At 38.6% G+C, this 20,441-nt stretch overlaps 1 protein-coding gene across 1 annotated transcript in view; it reads left to right on the forward strand.

Annotated features, from left to right (window-relative positions):
* The window catches only part of DMD (dystrophin), a 2,243,521-nt gene that overhangs the window by 497,699 nt on the left and 1,725,381 nt on the right, over positions 1-20,441 (forward strand). Inside the window, exons 5-7 of the mRNA XM_060293058.2 lie at positions 3,255-3,347; positions 10,383-10,555; positions 16,908-17,026. Of these exons, the coding sequence (XP_060149041.1) occupies positions 3,255-3,347; positions 10,383-10,555; positions 16,908-17,026 (385 nt within the window). The remainder of the gene's footprint in view (positions 1-3,254; positions 3,348-10,382; positions 10,556-16,907; positions 17,027-20,441) is intronic.

Here is a 20,441-nt window from a genome sequence, read left to right on the forward strand (position 1 = left end):
ATTAAGTTCCAGAAAGCAGGAGTATTTTTCCCTTTTGTGTTCTAAGTACATCAGTGCCTGACATGTGAATTTGTTGAATGAATTAATCAGTAAACCAATTCTTAAAGTTATAGCATCTTTTCCACATGGAGAGCCCTTCCCCTCTACTGCCACATGAGGAATCCCCAGCTGAAATGTAGATGATGGTGCTTTCTTGTTCAGGAGTTATTCATCTCCCCTGGGATCTAAATTCTAGAAACTTGTTGTATCTACTTTGTATAATTAAAATGAAGGTATCATGGCAAATTATTGTTTGCATGTATAGGAAAAAAAATCTATATGAATACCCAGTAATTTGAAATTCTGATATTTACTTCAGCACTGAATTAGGAAAAATTTGCATGGGGTACTACTAAAATTCAGCTGTCCAATGAGAATCATCTGCATTGTAGAAATAAGCAGACGTGTAATGTGTTACAATGGCAGTATCACCTTGACTTTCCTATACCCAAGAAAATCAAGGTCTTTCACCTTAACCAGCTTTCAGGACTTCTGCTCATCCACTCTTCAATACAGCCTTACTTAAATGTCCATTTATATGCTGTCCATTTACTTCAGGCTGACTTCTCTGTAATGTCCATGTGGTACCATCCTCACATGTAATCTATTGCATAGCTTAGTAATGTCCTCTACTATAAATTATGTGTGGAATTAAACTATGGACTTGTATCTAGATCTTTTATCCTTATTTCAATGATTCTACATTTTTCTGTATCAATTATTTGTTTTAATCCAATCCACCAATAATTTGTATATAGTTGGGATATAAAAATAAATTTAAGTATTAGATTATCCATTGAACCTACAAATAAGTTTACGTGGGGAGTAATTGGGAGTGATTTGGCAATGAAACTGAAGAGTAGCCTTTTTATTCTTTTCACCTGGATTTCCCACATAGCTTCATAGTTTTAAAAGTTATAATTAATAGGATTTAGAAAATTAAGATGAATGATAAAGAATATATTTTAACATTGAGTGAGAAAATGGTAAACCCATCTTACTGGAGGAAGAGACAAGAGGGAAAGACAGATCCAAGTGAGACTTAATTCAGTAAAGGTTTACAGCCTGAGAGAATGAAAGGTTTAACCAAAATGAATCTCGGCTATTTAGTGAAGCTCCCTAGAGGAGGATAAATGGGAAACTCTCTCAGATCAATACCCTCAGGACAAGACAAAATGGCAGAGTCCTGGAGACAGCCAAAAGAAAAGTCAACCAAAGGTATCAGTGAGCCTAGGGATAGTAAGTAGGGAGAGAAATCTGAATTCTCAGCCCTCAACCCTTGCTGTGACAGTTTCACTCCCATTGTATAGACCTTAATCTGAAGTTGCATATTTGCTTTATTGTGATATTCTCTCTTTTTAAAGTATCCCTGGATACTCATTTTTAAAGTTAACTTTTTTCTTTGAGATAATTGTAAATTCACATGTAGTTATAAGCAATAATACAGAAAGATCATGTGTACCCTTAATGCAGCTCTACCCCAATGGTAACATACATTAAAATTATAATATAATATTACCATGGACATCAACATTGATACAATCCACCAGTAGTATTTATGTTTCCCAAGTTTTACTTGTACTTTTGTGTGTGTGTGGCCACGTGTTTTTAGTTCTTTACAACATTATCACATGTGTACATTTGTGTATCCACCATCAGAGTCAAGTGCAGAACAGATCCATCATCACAAGTATCCCTTGTGCTACCCTTTTATAAACACATCCACCTGCCCCTCCCACCCCACTTCAGTTCCTAACCTCTGGCAACTGCGACTCTGTTCTCCATTTCTGTAATTTTGTCTTTTCAAAGCTGTTATATAAATAGAATCATACTGTATGTAACCCTCTGCGATTGGCTTTGGTTTTTTTTCACTCAGCATAATGCCCATGAGATTCACGCAAGTTGCTGCATGTATCAATAGATGTTCCTTGTCATTGCAGAGTGGTAGTCCACGGTATGGATGTACCACTATGTTTAACCATTCACCCTTGTATGGCATCTGGGTTGTTCCCAGTTCTTGGCTGTTACAAATAAAGCTAGTATGAACACTTAAGTATAGGATTTTGTATAAACAGAAGTTTTTATTGCTTTAGAATAAATGCCTGAGAGCCCAATTGCTGGATTGTATGGTAAGCACATGTTCAATTTTGTAAGAAACTGCTGGAAATGTTTTCCAGAGTTGCTGTACTATTTACATTTCCACCAGCAAAGCATGAGTGACCCAATTTCTTTATATCCTTATCAGCATTTGATATTGTCACTATATTTTTTAAACTTTTTCCATTATGATAAGTATGTAGTGTTAACTCTTTATGTTTATAATTTGCATTGCCCTAATGGCTTGTAATGTTGAATATCTTTTCATGTGCTCATTTGCCTGATGTGTATGTGTAACCTGACTCCACCTAAAAACGTTAGGAGCAAGAAGGACAGGAGATGGGATTTGTCTTGAAAAAATAAAACTCTGCCAAATTTTAATTCCCAAACCCAGTCCTAGATAGAGAAAAGAGAGCCGGCCGTTAGCTCCATTGTTTAGTAGAGTTCTAACATGTAATTCTAAAGCAAGGACATTTTAGTCAAATGCAGTCACCCCTAATTACAATAGCACTCCTCTGAGCTAGATAAAAGGATTGATGAAATTTCTATTTTTGAGTTTCAATTATGTCCTAGGAAGCACTTTTTAATTTTAAGCATCCTTTATGAGTTATCATTATTATATATTTTATTTGGAGGTACTTTTTTTGCAGTACGCGGGCCTCTCACTGTTGTGGCTACTCCCGTTGCGGAGCACAGGCTCCGGACTTGCAGGCTCAGCGGCCATGGCTCATGGGCGCAGCCGCTCAGCGGCATGTGGGATCTTCCCGGACTGGGGCACGAACCCGTGTCCCCTGCATCGGCAGGCGGACTCTCAACCACTGTGCCACCAGGGAAGCCCTGGAGATACTCTTATTGGAATCTTTAATCTGCAGTAATTTATTTATACACTAAAAGTACACTCATTTCCTATCTCTTTGTAAATGTGTTTGGGGACACTTGTTTGTTACAGAAAGTTCAGTTGCAAATGCAGTTTGTTTCATTTTTAGATTATTTTTAAAAAGCTATAATGCTGCTTAGGCTCTGGAAATAGATAAATGCAATTACCTTTGCATTTTGTTTTCTTTTCAAACAGACATTTTGTCTCCTTCCTTCAAATGTTTCCCCTTTATCTTTAACAGGTTGATTTAGTGAATATTGGAAGCACTGACATAGTAGATGGAAATCATAAACTGACTCTTGGTTTGATTTGGAATATAATCCTCCACTGGCAGGTAAGAATCCTGATGATTTTTTTTTGGTGGGGGAAGGTAAAGTAGCTGATCCTTCCTTTCATTTTTACCATTGATTTGCAAAACCTGTATATCCCTAACAATACACAGCCCATCTCCATAGTGCTGCCTTTTAAACTGGGATGATTGTCATCTGCAATGTGAAGTATCAGCAGATTATAAAACAGGTTCTAGCACATTCGCAGGAATATTTTTCTAGATTTTATTTCACTGGGTACAGATGAGGCAAAAGAAAAAAGAAAACTTTTCACAAATAGGTCTTTTGTAACTCACCTAAAAGTAAATCTGCATAGTTTTGTAAGAAGAGGGGTATTTTTCCTGTTAATCACTATCAAATGAATAAGACTCTGTGAATCGTGTGTATTCTCAGTGTAAACTAATGCCAATAAAAGATTATTGGGATATCATGATCTGTATATGTGTTATACAGAAAAACTTACTTCATAGTCTGATTTGGAAATTGCATTTTTTCTGAACCACCTCAGCACAGGGTCTTCTGAATGCCTATATTTACTGGTCCTCTGCAAAATGGATCACAGATCATTGGTTTAGTGAAGAGTATATATTTTTTTAGTCAGACCGACAGGAACTTAAGTTTTAACTTCCTCATTTACCATCTTAGTGACATTGGATATAATGTCATCCCTTTCTGGGCCATAATTCCCTCACTATCAAAAGTGAAAAAAAAAATAATGAACACGTGTATTTCTTGTCAGGATTAAATGAGAGAATTACCATAAAGCACTCAGTACAGTGTACCATTTTCCTTAGAGGCATATCATACTAATAACTCTTTTTTTTTTCCACTCATATTTTAAGAATTTGGAGGGTAAATGAGATGCCGGCTCTTTTTACTGGTAGAGATTACGTTTTTATATAACAGCTTTTTTTGAGATATAATTTATATATCATAAGTTTACCTGTTCTATGTGTAAAATGCAAAGTATACCAAACTGGTTTAGTTCTGTTGCCCAGCACTTCTCAAACTATTTTGAGGAAGAAACAATTCCCCCCATCTTTCAAACATTTTAGGATATTTACAGAGTTGTACAATCATCACAACAATCTAACTTTAGCACATTTCCACCACACTAAAAATAAATCTCATGTCCATTTACCATCACTCTCCTCTCCCACCCCCAACCCTAGGCAACCATTCATCTATTATCTGTCTCTATATGTCTGCCTTTTTGGACATTGCATACCAAATGCACTCATACAATATATATTCTTTTATATCTGTCTTCTTGCACTGAACATAATCTTTGAGGTCCATTCCTATCGTAGCAGGTATCACTACTTCCTTTAGTAAGGTTGACTTTTAACTTGAATTGTAGGTTGGTACTGCTCGGAGTCAGACAGTATGTAGACCAGAGGTATACCTACTGAACTCAGTACCCATATTTTTCTTCCAGTTGACTCCCATATATTTTATTGTAAATACTCTGAACTGGCTCAGTCCTATTTCACAGCAATATGGGAAGAGAGAGAGAACAACCATAACGGCTGACAACAGAGAATAGCTCATAAGAGCCTCAAATGAGCCCAAGATTCTCAATTCTGGGCGTTTTTCATGTAGTGATGGTGTCAAATAGAACCAGCAAGGCAACATAGCGTCCCCCACCAAACTGGTTTCCTTCTGTTGCTCAGTACTTATCAAACTATCTTGAGGAAGGAGCAGTATTTCCCCCCTTTTCCATTGTGTGTAAATTACAATAAAACTGAAGCATTAGAAAAATGAAATAAAGAGACACATAAAACCCAAGCTTTTTTTTTTTTTTTTTTTGGTGGTACGTGGGCCTCTCACTGTTGTGGCCTCTCCCGTTGCGGAGCACAGGCTCCGGACGCGCAGGCTCAGCGGCCATGGCTCACGGGCCTAGCCGCTCCGCGGCATGTGGCATCTTCCCGGACCGGGGCACAAAGGCGCGTCGCCTTCATCGGCAGGCAGACTCTCAACCACTACGCCATCAGGGAAGCCCCCAAGCTTCTTTTTTATCATTAAGCTCAACCGACATAAATAGGACTCTGTAAAATTGCTATGGAAGTTTCTAACGGACTATCAACTATTGTATTGATATTTATCTTATGGCCTCGTAACAAATTGTTCATGGAGAGACCCCAGCTTGCAGGAAACACTTTGAGTTGCACAGATGGCAGTCATGACAAAGCCAGCAGGAGGACTTAGGCGTGCTCAGAGCCCCAAAAGGCTATTTTAATTGTATTTATCACCCAAACTGTCTCTCATATGATCTCACCCTTTCTTATCTCCTCAAAACCCTTTCCAATTCCCTCTCAACTCACTGCAGGATAGAGTTTAAAACTACCCTGTCTGATATTTTCTTCATTTGCTTGTGCGTGTGCTCATTTTTTTAATTAGCATGTGGAAGGGCTTTCACATGAGGAATACCAGAAGGAATGCTTTTGCAGTCTTTGCTGGTCTGAGACTTCTCTTAGAGTCTTCTGTTTTCCATCTATGTCCTCAAACCACAATATCCTTGTGATTGCAAGGATGTAGACTCTTCCCAGCCTCTGCCTCTTTATCTTATCTCTCTTCTATCACACTGCCCTGTTCTACTAAAACTACTAAATCACTTTCTAAAAGTTCCTCCTGCTCGATACTCCTCATTATAACCCAATGAATCGCAGAAGATATTTTCACCAAGAGTGCGTATTTGCCTTCTTATAAAATAGTCAAAGAAGCCCTTGAGTCTCAGTAAAGATTAAAGGACACACTGGCCAACCTAATGTACTTTCCAGATCTATGAGATTAAGAATGACATGAAGAGATGGAAAGATGTGAATCTTTGGTTCCAGTGTCATATACTATGTTATTACTATTGCTGTGGAGGCCTGCTCTCTGAACTTGCAGAAACTCAGGAATGCCAACCCCATTTCCCCTGTCACTGTTTTTCTGGTTTCTACTTAAATGAAATGATTTGCCTGAAAAATAATGCCTGTATCGAGGAGTAAGCAGCTTTGAGCAAAATTGTGAAGTAGACAATGTGTGTTAGGTGTCCCTTTCTTCCTTCTTTTAAAGTGCAAACCATCCTTTTTAGTGGGGCAGGGGGTCACCTCGGTTCTGGGAACCAGCTGGAGATAAAAACATATCCTGCTAATGAAGCTGAATCTGGCCTCTGTACCCCGACACCAAATTAATTCTCAGAGACAGAGTTTTGGGTGAAGTAGAAAAGAATATCTTTATTGTTTTGCCAGGCAAAGGGGGCCACAGCGGGCTAATGCCCTCAAAACTGTGTATCCCAACCAGGAGGGGGTAGTGAGGAGTTTTATAGTAATTGTTCAAAGAGGGTGTGATCAGCTTGTGGACATTCTTCTGATTAGTTGGTGGTGAGGTAAGTGGGAGTTGGCATCATCAAACTCCTGGTTCCAACCTGTCTGGGGTGTAGGTGCTTTTGGGCAGCACACTGTTAACTTCTCCCACCTGGTGGAGTTTCAGTATCTGCAAAACAGCTCAAAGATATTGTTATGTGTATCCCTTGAGGGGGAACCTGGACCTTGTCCCAAGGCTGCACTACTGTTTCTCTTGACTGCTCCTCCCTTGTCTCTGCATCCCTTCCCTTCCCTAATTAGCAACTGTTTAAATCTGCTCGTTGGAACTCAGGGAAGGTCATGGAGGCTGAAGAAAGCCTATTTCCTGTAATCAAGAAATGGGGGACACAGAAAGGCTTTTGTGCCCAGGAGTCCCACAGGGTCCTGCTTGGTATCACTAACAGTGGTGTGCTCTCAAAGTCAGACCCCCACCTTTGCTGGCTACCTCAAAAGAAATACTCAATTCCAGGGCTCCTTTACACTGGAATGTTTATGTTATTTACTATGTGCACAACAGATAAGAGAAAGATGGATTTTGCACTGCTGAAAGCCCTTACTGTAACCTCCTGCCTACCTAGTGCCTTCTGGGCAAAACAGGTCTCGATCTTCTGAAGGTCTTTCACACACTACCATCCATCCCTTGTAGAAGACTATTCCTCCCTCTCTTCAGTCCTACCCCTCTGCTGTAACTCCTTTTAGTTACAGGATGGATTCTGGGAAGCAGACTCTGAGTTTGGCAGGCAGGTTGTTCATGGATGCACACCCAAAAGCCTTCTTGAACTCCATGGAGAACTGGGAGCTAGAATGAGCCTTTAGAGTTATCACGAGTGGGGCTGAAATGGTTGAGTCTGTATACAATTTCCCTTCATTAGTTAATAAGGTGTGCTGCCCTAGGAGGGATGTCACCATAGGTGACATGCTTGTGCCACTCAAGTAGTTCCTGAGGGGACTCATGGGTGATGTCTGCCTCAGGACAGCTGGAGAAACAAGTCCTTCCTTAAAGGAGAATCCTTAAAGGTAGTGCATCTGCAGGTCCATCACACCTTCTTTGCCCCATTAACTCCTAGTCATTTTTTTGAAATCAGTGCTCAAAGACATTCCATTTTTTTCCTTTAAAAAATAGATGTATAGCTGTATTCACACACACACATATTTATTTACATTGATTCTTTCTGTGAGCCCTGAGGGTGGGGAATTTTTCTGCTTAAAGACTCCCCATAGGAGCCGCTCAGTGTTTGACTGAAGGTGGATCCTTAATAAAGATTTCTTGGTAACTCTCTTTTCTGTAGGAAAAGAAGAACTGTTATCTCACATTGCCCTTTATTATTATTTTTTTCTCAGCAACATTTGCACCCAGGTAGAAGCAACAGCAATGAGGCTGAGGCTGATAAGCTGAATTAGTGACATAATGATGCTAAAGGAGCTTTGGATCGAATACCATGTTGTTCTTTAACATTATGTGCATAGAGGGCAGTCTGGCCAAGCATTTCACAAATGAATCCCATTCATCATTGGAGGGTTGCCTGATCAGTGCAAATCCATCAACACCACTGAGCCAGTGTCTGCCGATTCCAACCCTGGTTCAGCACAGGACACACAGGACACATCCTGCAGTCTCTGTACATGGAGGCTGTATATTTTATAACTTTAGACTATGATGAGAAAAATTATATATCTTACATAACTATTTGACCTATTTATTCAGTAAGTAAGTGGCTAAATAAGCAGGTCAGGAAGGAATTAAGAAAACTGGATAATCCACCCCTAAATAATAGATTTAGCTATCAAGGGATGGTGACAAATGTATGCAAAGATTTCACATCTTCACATCAATCCCACGTTTACAAAACATCATCTCAAATCCTTTTCAAGTATTTTAAAGTTATATTTAATAGTCTATCCTAAAATTTGCATTGAATCTTTCATAAAAGGATTACTAACATTGGAGATGTTAAAATATGTATTTTGCCCGAAGGCATTTGTTAACTTCTGCATGGATGAAGAAGAAAATAAAATGTCATATTTGGAATACACAATAAATATTCATCATCTGATCAAATGTTGGTAGTATATGGACCTTATACTGCCCAAAAGGGAAGCCCTTGGTGGTCAAAACCACTCACATTTACTTATATACTTACTTTAAGTATGTGATAAGGGGACTGACATTAAAGAAGGAGCCTAGTAATGATTCCTTTAATAGAAAATGTAGACCGTCTGTTCTATAATGAGGTGTCAACTGCATTCTCGAAACCCAGAAAATGGATTTCTGCAGCAGCTGAATTAGAAGAGTGACAGTTGGAAATACAACAACCTGCCGAGTGGCATTTGCACCTGCACACAGCCTAGGACAGAATCAAATGGCCAGAAACCAATTCATGAAAATAAGACCGAACCTGGCCTTTTTCCCCTTTTGCACAGTCTTGCTTTCCGGTTCCCTTTCGGGAGCCGGGGGTGGGAGGGTGGGTGGGGCCCAACCAACGCTACGACGTGGCCCCCAGACCCCACCCCGCAGGACCCAGCGGCCCCTCCCAGTCCTGCGCCGCGGCGCTCCTGGCTGCGCGCCTTCTTCAGCTCGACCTGAAGCCGCCAGCTGCGGAGTCGCGTCTCTCTTTCGGCCTTCGTCTTCCTCACTGCGCCCGTGCTGGGGTCCCTGCTGGCCCTTGGCTTTCTCCTTGCCGCTGCCACCCTGCTGAACAAGTGGCAGGGCTTGTGTAGGCCCTGAATGGACTTCCTACGCGGCGTCACAGCGGCCTTAGTCTCCTTCGCCATCTCCACAGCTGTCGCTTGATGGGATGGGGCTTCGGAACCAAAGCCCAGGCGTTTTCTTTGCCGCCATGCTGTTTGCACTTGACTTCTACCTGACCTTTCACAACGTGGCCGAATTTCTCAAACAAGGGGACTCTGCAGAGGTGACCGCAGCCCACAAAATGGAAGTAGGGAATTCCGATTGTGACTCCGGAGGTGGCCAGGGGGCCGTGTGTTGGGAGGGAGGCTGTGACTTCTCAGAGTAGCAGTGGGACTTGCTGACGGAGCGGGCCTCGTCACGGCCCTGAGGTGACGTTCCTGAGCCCAGCACACAGGACGGCACCCCTTGCCTTAGAACTATCAAGCCGCTCTGCACGTGAGGGCGTCTTGAATGTTCCACCCCTTCTCCCCAGGTATGGCTCACGGACCTGAAGCCCTTTAACCTCTCTGCCAAAAACAAGTACAAGGGGACAACGTGCGTAGAGCCTTGTTACCTCCCCCTCCCCACCGGCCCCCCCTCAAGAGAAGCATTTCATGCTGTGGGCAGAGTAACAGCTAAGACGGAAACCACCACAGGGCCAACCTGCCAGGCCCCAGTCGATTTTGTCTGCATTTGGTGCCCCTGTTCATGACAGGCACTTTGTCCAGAATGATCCTTCCAAGATTCTTTTGTTCAAGGAGCACTAGCTGCCTCTTCTTTCTTGAGGCAGGGAGAAAACTGACCTTTGCCCTGTCATCTAGGAGTGAGTGAATCTCGGTGCTCATAACTGGCCAAGCATTTCGCAAATGAATCCCATTCATAATGGGAGGGTTGCCTGATCAGTGCAAATCCGTCATCACCACTGAGCCAGTATTTATTAACTGAAGATTAGAACATTCAGGTTTAAGTTTGTGTGCTTCTTGTTCATGCATTTCCTTATGAAAATATCTTTCCACATGTAGGTCAAAAATGTAATGAAAAATATCATGGCTGGATTGCAACAAACCAACAGTGAAAAGATACTCCTGAGCTGGGTCCGACAATCAACTCGTAATTATCCACAGGTTAATGTCATTAACTTCACCACCAGCTGGTCTGATGGTCTGGCTTTGAACGCTCTCATCCACAGTCATAGGTAAGATTATCGAAACATTGAATAATTTTTAAAAGTATTGATTTAGAGTCTGATATCTGTTTCTCCAGCATGGTTCCTGATCATTTCCCACTATGCAACATGTTATTTATGCTGACCATATTGATCTAACCATCCATTGGAAGGTACTGAATAAGAATATCCTATTTTTATGTGATATTACACTTAGTTGTTGAAATGTTAAAACTATCAGAGCATGAATGTGGTTATGGTGGAGAGGGGGTATCAACATCTTTGAAATTGAGACTGCCAGAAAATCAAGGTTATATTCTAACTTTGCTAAGAATGGAGTTGGTCTTTCTATACAAATAATGTGTTAGTAATGAGCTTCAGCTGTAGCGTTAAAAATGGTTGTAGATCTTATGTGAGTGGCTGTAGTATAATTAGTTACCATCATCAGATTAATAACGTGAAAAAGAAACATTTCTCTTGTCAGATACTTAGATAGCAAATACCATAAGGCCCTGTATGTGTGTATATATATGTATATATACTTATATTTCAGGGGTAAAAGAGGCTCTGGGCATCTTAGCAACCAAGGTAAAGAGCAGACCACAATTAATTCTATGACTCAGTACTCAGAATATCAAAAGAAACAATTGCTCTGGAACAGCAAAGCAATTGCTATAAAGCATGAGAGTTGTTCTGTTGACCTTCGTAAAAGGAACTCAGTGTGACATAGTGAACCAAATGTCCTTAACTATATTCACACTATTATATTTTCTAAGATAAAATAGTTGTTTGCTTTTTCTTGTATAAAGAGGCTTAGTAAGTGAATTAGTAACAGTTCAAGAAAAAGCAAAACAACATGATAAATACATACATTATATATAATGAATACATTCATATATATTGTATGTATAATACATTTACTCTAACGGACATGTGCTTTGGTTTTCCTATTACCCATCTCTTTTACCCAGCCCAATCCCCAGGGTCAGATACATTGCCTTATTAACTGTGCTTGAAATGCCACTGGACTGCATCTGCCCTGATTTTCAATGCAGCTTATCTTTTCTCACTTTGATCTTTCTTTTCTCGACGAGTCTAGTCTACCATTTTCCTATGCCAATCTTGCTTCTAGAAACATCCAGAATATAAATTTTCTTCCTGGTTTACCCGTCCGGGAGCAAATGCTCTCTAAATAAGCATCTTTGTCAGGTGTCTTGCTCCAGCTGGGTTTAATTAACCCCATCTAGACTGAGTTTCCAGGTGAATGACTCAGCAACCTGACTTTGGAAAGGAGGCAGGCTCACACTCAGTCGGCATGTTAAGCGATGTTAATATGTTGTTTTTCCTAAGTGTGACAGGAAGAAAAATATTCCACAGCCTCAGTACAGCCAGATGAGAGGGAATAGAGACGCTCATTCTGCATTATAAGTCAGTGTTCATTTATGCAGCCACATGCTTCACAGTAAGGGCCGGAACATATTGATCTTGCTGTTCATGTACACATTTGCAGATGAACAGAAATATCGAGGATCGGGTTATGCGGTCCTTGTTGGCTCGTTAGCATTTTCTTTTCAAGTGGAAGACTTCAGTCCTGCAAGCGTGTTCACAGACTACATTTGTTAATATTCCATTTCATGATTTCTGAATGTATTTGTAAGTAATACAATAAACATATCCAGGTTGCCCTGTCACATCTGTCCCTGACCTACTCTTTGTCTCTCCAAATATCTACATTTATATATTCTTCTGTCATACTGAATGAATCATCAGTAACTACCTTCTTACACACAACATGGTTACTTTTCAAGAGGTTTCTCACAGTTGATAATGCTCTTTCATGAATCATCTCCCTCTTCTTTTTGTCTCTGACAGATGAACATATTGTTTATCTAAAGAAAAAGAGAATGGTTGAACTGTTTGTTCCAGGGTGATTGTCATTGGAACACTTAGGAATGTCATGAGGTGTCCTGATTTCAATAATTGAAAGACTGTGTAGAACAAAGGCATGAACTTGATAACGAACATAGGAATTGACAAAGAGCCTTGCCAAAGATCAGGCTTTTAGTGACTTTATATTTCTTTAAGGCTAAATTTTATCTTAATATGTAAGAAATTAAAAGTATTAAATTAAAACACAGAGTTCACTACAGTGCAGTTAAAAGGAAGCCAGATTCTACTTTCATGGGAAAACCAAATGATAATTGATTAGAAGTATGCTCAAAATATGCAAATAAGTTGCAGTAAGTATAAAGTTGCAGTTAAATTTTTTCCTGATTTCTTATTTTAATTTATTACCATAGAAGTAACATAGCACGTGGTTTTAAAAAAAAAAGTCAAACATTAGAGAGGGAGGCAAAGGACAAAAACAAAATGTGTCTTCCTGACCTCAGCCCTATCCCATCACTCTCCACTTCCTAGAAGTAGTTACTGTCAGCAACTCCTTTTATTCTTTCTGACGGTTTTCATAATTATATATATCTATTTCTTGATTAATTCATTTCTGACAGTAGATGGATTTATTCCTTAATATGAAGCCCACAAATTTACATCTTATGCCCATCTGTTTCCTGATTTCATCACTATATTATAATCATTTTATTCTTATAATTGTTGCCTGTGTGACTTTAAATGACAGTGGTATACTTATTTTCATCAAGTTTAGACAAGATCTGTTGACCACCTGAAATGAAGGTTGAGGAAATTATCACCCTCGTACATACTTCCTCCTCTTCTCTCCTCTCCACTTCTGTCATTATATTGTTATTCTTGCATCAACAATGTTTGTAACATTTATATCTCTTCTGTAAGTATAGGTTCTTGGCTCGAATCTGTACATTGAAAACGTATTACTGTTATTTTATAAATATAATTAACCTTAAAGTAATAGAAGTTAGTGTTTTTAAGCAATTATTATTTTGTAGGCCCTGTTCTAAGTAAAATAACCCATCTGTTTCTCATGACTTACATACTATCATTGTCCCCATTTCACAAATAGGCAAATCATATAACCTCTCTGTGCCTCAGTTTCCCAAAGATCATTTGGTTATGTCAACCTAAACAGAGATAAACGGAGGCAAGGTCAAATGATCAGAAATTCAGTTTATTCAGGAACAAAAGAGGAATTGCAATTTGGGAAACACATGCTGTAACAATTTACAGGCGAGTCTTTTGGGGGTTTGGGGCAGGCTGTGCATATGGGCAAGGAGCACAGAGAGGGGGCAGTACAGCCAGAGTGCAAGCAGTAAGTTCATTGACTTGAGGATGGGGAGAGATTCTTGGTGGATATTCATTGATTGGGAGATAAGGCTTGATCTTCTGTAAAACAGGCGTTCATAGAAAATCAGCCTCTGAATTCTTAAGTTCTGTTCTTCTGAGGGCACGTGTGGGAAATTCTCCATTTTATATCCTCTGGTTACATTTTTGACTGAAATCTTTTCATAGCTAATATGCTGTAGAGCCAGGATATGGATTCGTAGGGGACTCTGCTTACCTACTAGGCTCTGTTATCTCATTCAGTATGTCGGTTTCCTCAAAAGTGTGGGGATCCTTGGTGGCACATTCTTATTTATGACTTATGTTCTAGGCTAGCATGGGAAGGTATGTGGCTTTCCTCTTCAGTTGGTTAGTTTTACAATTCTTTATGCATTTGAAAATCATGGTTATTTAAAATGTTAATTAATGGTGAATTTTAATGATTTAAAACATTTTATTAGATTGATCTTAAATGCTAGAAGAGACCTCGAAGGCCATTCAGTACAATTCCTTCCTTTTTAAAATGAAAACACTGAAGCTCAAATAGATTACATGACTTAGATAACTCGTCACCCAGGTAACTAGTTAGTGGCTAAGGAGAAGGCGAAGGGGATGAAGGGAAAAGGGCTTAAATGTGGAAGTAATCCTATTTTTTTATCATACTGATTTAACCTTGTTTACTTTGCTGTAGGTGAGAAACTGGTTTCCCACACTCTCCCACCTATATTCTTTTCCACTCCCCTTAATGAGAGATGGAGAAATGAAGATGGGGCAGAGGTTGCATAGTGAAATTAAAACTTCCCCCAAATAGTCTAGGATTTAATTTTTGTTTCTTAAGAGTCTTTCCACTACTAGAGACAGCTCCCAATTTATACATATTTTAGGTTCTAAAGGGTTTTTAGCTGCTTTGGGTAACTTGAAGTATATAGGGGAGATTAGATTTACTAAGAAGTGCACAGAAGTCTGGTGAATTAAACAGGGTAGGAGCAAGTAGAGAAAAGGAAATGAGAGTCAAAGGAGAATTAAAGTTGCACCTTTATTTTGAATTCTGGTTTCAGAAAATAGCAGCTAACCCTATCCTTGAAACATCTTCTCTTGCAGAGCATGAGTTCTTAAGCAGGAGTCCAGTGACAGACCCAAATGTCCTAAAATTCTATGTAATTCTGTTTAAAGCTATGGATAGGAATTTTGTCTGGGTAGAAGTTTCATAGTGCTCATCGGATTCTCAAAGGTATCTGTGATCCAGGAAAGATGAAGAAGCACTTAACTAATGGTTTCCAATGTTGCTGGGTAAAATTGTAATTCCTTAACAGCCAAGGCCTTTTATAGACTCATCCCAATCCTCCTCCTAACCATATCTCCCACCACTTGATATTAGAAATCTCCCAGTGGAGCCAGACTTGTGAGGTCCTGACTGACTGGGCACATTCTGCTCTTTCCTTCCCTAAGAACTCTGATTCTCTAATATCCATGCAATTTAGAATTCTATTCTCAAGCACTTTTCTTTAATCTAACCCAAACCACCATTTAAGAGTCCCTTAAGCCTCAAAAAAAACTTTCTTGACCTCTTCAGATTTTAGAAAACCATATATTATTATTATCTGTATTTGTCGCACTTAAAATGTATGTAACTTGTGATGTATGGATTTTTTTTCCTCGTTAGATTTAAAATTCTCATAGGATAAGAACAGCCTCTTACACAACTTTGTGTTTTCTCCGTTATTAAGTAAAATGATATTCATATAGTATGTTCTCATCCATTCTCTGGTGTAGTCAATAAATATTTATTGAGCCCCTCCTGTGTGTCAGGTTGGGTTTCTAGAAGTGAACAAACCTGGCAAAAATAATTCTATAGTCTACATTCAAGTGCGGGAGATAGGTAAATAGATAAGATTAATTAAATGTATAATATGTTAAATAGTAGTTAAATGCTAATGAGAAAAAATATAAAGCAATTAAGAGGGATAGGAAATGGTTCTGTGTAAGTTTGATTTGGGGGCAGGCAGTTTTAGATGGGGGAAGGGTAGGGAAGGACTCATCAATGTGACTTTTGAGTAAAGACCCAAAGGAAGTGGAGGAGTGAGCCATATCTGTGTCTGGGGGAGGAGAATTCCAGGCATAGGGAACAGCAAGTGCAGATGTGGGAAACTATCTAGCCTGTTTGAGGAATACGAGGAGGGAGACAAGAAATAAAATCAGAGAGTTAATGGGGAGCCAGACCATGTAGGGCCTTGTAGGTCGCAGTTACGTCAGTGAATTTTACTCCCTCGATAGCAAGGATTTGAGAAGGTTATGATGAAACATTTTACCAGATCACTCTGACAGCTCTGCTGAGAATAGATTAACAAGGGCAAGGGTGGGAATAGGGGAGCAGTTAGAAAACTAATGCAGTGTTGTATGCAGGCTAAGATGGTGGTTTGGATTATGGTGCTAGCAGCGAGGATAGTGTGAAGTGGTCAAATTCTGGATATATTTCCAACTAAGTGTTGTATGAGAGTAAAAGAGTCATCAAAGTTGACACCAAGGTTTCTCTGCTGAGTACCTACAAGTTTGACCTTGTCATTGATTATTGAGAAAGGGAGAACTATAAGAGAGGTAGGTGAGTTGTGGTGGTACAATGCGGATGAGTATCAGAAGGTCAGTGTTGGATGCTTGAGTCTTGTGATGACTCTAAGTAGAGCTACTGAGTAAGCAGATGGATCTAGAGTCTGAAGTTCAGGGAAGAGGTCTGGGCTAGGCTTATAGAATTAGAAGATACCAGCAAATGGCTGGTATTCAAATCCATGAGACTGGATGAGATGAACATATTTTTGTTGCTTGGATAACATAGAATAATTTCTCCTTTGTTTTCTTCAGGATTTTCTGTTAAAATTGTGACTTGTCTAAATGAGAAATGTTATTGAGGAGTACCAAAGAGTAACACTCAACTCTTAAGGAATGTGGGCATGGGTTGTCAGTCAAATATCAGAACTGGGGACTTCCCTGGTGGTCCAGTGTTTAAGACTCTGTGCTTCCACGGCAGGGTGCATGTGTTCGATCCCTGGTCTGGGAACTACGAAAGAATTGAAGTGAATCTCATGAAACATTTTAAGTTGATTTATATTTGTCTTTATATTTGTGTGTGTTTCAGGCCAGACCTGTTTGATTGGAATAGTGTGGTTTGCCAGCAGTCAGCCACACAACGACTGGAACATGCATTCAACATTGCCAAATATCATTTAGGCATAGAGAAACTACTGGATCCTGAAGGTTGGTGCATTTCTAAACTACCACTGTTTTTAGCATAGTTTAATGTTGATCATCTCAGGCTTAACATTTCCACAAAGTAAGCACAAAATAGAAACTCTGCATTGTGTTTTTCTGTATTCCAAGTATATTTAAAATGTTCTGTTTTCCTGAAATACATTATGAACTGTCATACATGATTTTAGTTCTCAGAATACCAATATCTAAAACTAAAATGTAAAACTTTAGAAAAAAAATTCAAGCCTTTAGAATGTATATGCCTCACAGATGAAGTATACTGCATTTAGAGTATATTGACTCCAAATAATTATAAAAAGTTCATGTTTTGCTTATTCTACCAAGAGATTTGATAGACTAATCAGCTATAAATAATTAGCTACTCTTGCCAATTTCATTCATACACTTCATAAAAGGCAACATGGTTTACTGTTTAAATCAGGAAATCTATTCCTGGCGCTGATTTTGTTGTAATTTGTCACTCTGGGGGAAGTCCTCCATTGAATGGTTATTTGTTTTCTGCTTCTTTAGTTCACAGGCAGTACTGTATTTATATTTTTATAATATTACACTTAATTAAATTTCATCCTTATCTCTGGTGCTGCATAGTCGTATCTTACAAACACATGGATTAGAGGGAAAATAATTCCTGACCTCTGCTTTTCTTCTAGCCCATGAGGCACTTTTTAAATTTGCCAACTTCTTTGGAATTGCAGACTATATTCTCAACTTTCTTGAGGCTTTACCACACTCTAAACCCAGAAGTTGGAGAGGCAGTGTCAGTGGGATTGATATGTGCAATATAGTACAAGCTGATATTTGGGTAGGGTTATATAATTCTTTTTTCTTTGGAATATTGAATCAATCCCAAATAAGGAGATCCTTGAGTATCCCAAATAAGGAGATCCTTGAGTGGTGGTCATAGGTCCCATCTGGAAAAGTTCTGAAATAACTCAGAGGATAGCCTTTTACTGGTGAATTTATCATCAACCAGAATCTAATCTAGTGTTATAGACCCAAAAACCTGATTACCTCATCTTATTGATAGAAGATCCATATGGTGGTGGTAGTGGTGGGGGAGTTAACTTTAAACCAGATGAAAAAAAAATGATATAACAATCAAAATGGAAGCTCATTTATTTTAAATGAGATATTTAACAATCACAAGAACCAGAATACTCATATCTAATTGACCTCTATATTGCTCTTGATAAGCACATGGACTTGGGAAGGGAAAACTATAGCAATACAAATGTTTGTGAAGTTGAAATCAGATTAAGTTCATTAGAAATGTTTCTTCTCTTTTAGATAATGCATGACTCCTGTAACCTCTTATTATTGCTTCAGTAGATGGTCAGTGTCCTTCCTGCCCCAGTTTAGCTGGGAGCAGTTGTATCAATCATATTTCCTTGTTTTGAAGGATTGGGGGAGGGTTACCTCACTATTGACTCTTAGTACCGATTGATATATGTGTTTTTTCATACTCTAGTGAGGTAGAGAGGGCAGACATAATGAAAATATGACTCCAGCCCCTGAGGGTGAAAGCTATAGTGTATGAATCTGAAGGATAAGCCTGTTAATAGGTTTTTTGTTTTTCGTTAAATCCACATATGGTAGTCAGTTTCTGTTTGGGATATTCTTGTGTGTGCCTTATCCTTTCGTAAAATAGTAAGAGTAAGTTTAAAATAGATCTTTTCCTTGCTAAGTGAGAAAATGGCTTTTGATCTCTAAGTCCTCCTTTGAATCAATGAAGTAAGGGAACCTAGATAGGCATCCACATCATAGTCAGAAAATAGATTGATAAGCCTATAATCAGAAAAGGGCAGTTAAATAAATAATATATTTTATAGCATAAAATAGCCTGATACACCCAATTCCATATGTTCTCCTAAATGGAAAGTGTATGTTGAAATGCATGTCATATAGGCACACCATTGTAATATCTCAAACTTGATAATTCAAAGTCAACCAGGTACAGTATGAAATACAAGCTGATTAATAGAGATCAAACTACCACTTATGGTTTCATTTTGCCAGTAAACTCTTCGATCTGAAAACTTTTGCTATTTATGGACTCCCTTCCAAGAGCATTCTGTCTCCTAAACTGGTTTATTAAAGGTTTTTTGGCTTTCAATAAGATAAGGATTCAGAATAAATCTTAAATTATATTTTTAAGTGTCTATCAGTTCCTGCCAGTGTGTTAGGGAAATACTCAAATATGCATTTAAAAATTATTGCTCAGTATTTTTCAAGAGACGATATCAGTGATAATTGAAAGAAAAAAATTAACCAAATCATAAGGATTTTTATTTACTGATTAGTTAGTCGCAAAACACAGAATAGCATCTCTTAGAATCTAAGACTTAGAACAGGCTATTCAGTGCATCTAACAGGCGAGACTCAACGGACTTCTTGCATGTCCTGTATAGTAATTACCTTTCAGAAGTTCATATTTTTATTTAACCAATTATTGGTTCTTTAGCTTATACATGACGATGTCAGCTATTCCCCAAAGCAGTTTTCGTTTCATATCTAATATGCCCCTTAGGAGGCTAATGAAACATTTAGCTTTATATTTGGGGAGATTTTTATTATTGGGGGCATTGAAGTTATATTTGGCTTAAAAAATACCTGCCCAAAAATGTTTTTAGAATTTTAAACATATGCTTTATTGATTGGGTTGATTTATAAATTAAAAAGTCATTGAAATATAATTTGGAGCTTTTCATATCTTGCATATATCGACTTTGGTATGCTTTGTTTGGCCTTAATTGGTGTTTTGAGGCCTGAGGTTTGATTTTAAGTGGAATTGCCTTTTAAAATGAGTAGCAATAGGCATTAGCATAAGCAATTTCAGGAGCTGTTTCTGGTGTGTTTAAATGTTAACATATGCAAAAACAAGTACTAGTAGGGTAAAATTTAATAATTTATGCATCTTTATGCTTATAGATATAAAAGGTTTATCTCCTTCAAAACATATCCTATTGTGAATCATTCAATTCAGTCTCTCTCCTGATTTCCCTGTAAGACACGCACAGTAGTGCATTGTGGGTTTCACGTGCATTGTTTGCTTCCCTGAGTTTCAAACAAGTTGGTTTGTTTGCAAATCCACACAATACTTTATGCATTAAGAGAATGCTTTGTCAGCTTTTCCTTGTGAATAACAAAGTGTAGATGTTCTAAAAGTAATAAAAAAATTGGAGATAAAAATTTGTGCCGGTTCTAGATGACTTTTGACTGTAGTAAGTCATTTCCATTTGTGATGGGCAAGATGATGTGCACATCATCTGTGGCTTACCAGGGTAACTTTAGAATGAAAAATGAATGATGAGAGTCAAATTTGATGAACACTAGGGCTTTCAAGAAATATTTGTAACCTCAAAATGACATTCACAAGCCAATTAGTTTGGTTTTAATCCAC

Source organism: Globicephala melas, chromosome X (assembly GCF_963455315.2).
Source record: "Globicephala melas chromosome X, mGloMel1.2, whole genome shotgun sequence".
Taxonomy (NCBI): Eukaryota; Metazoa; Chordata; class Mammalia; order Artiodactyla; family Delphinidae; genus Globicephala; species Globicephala melas.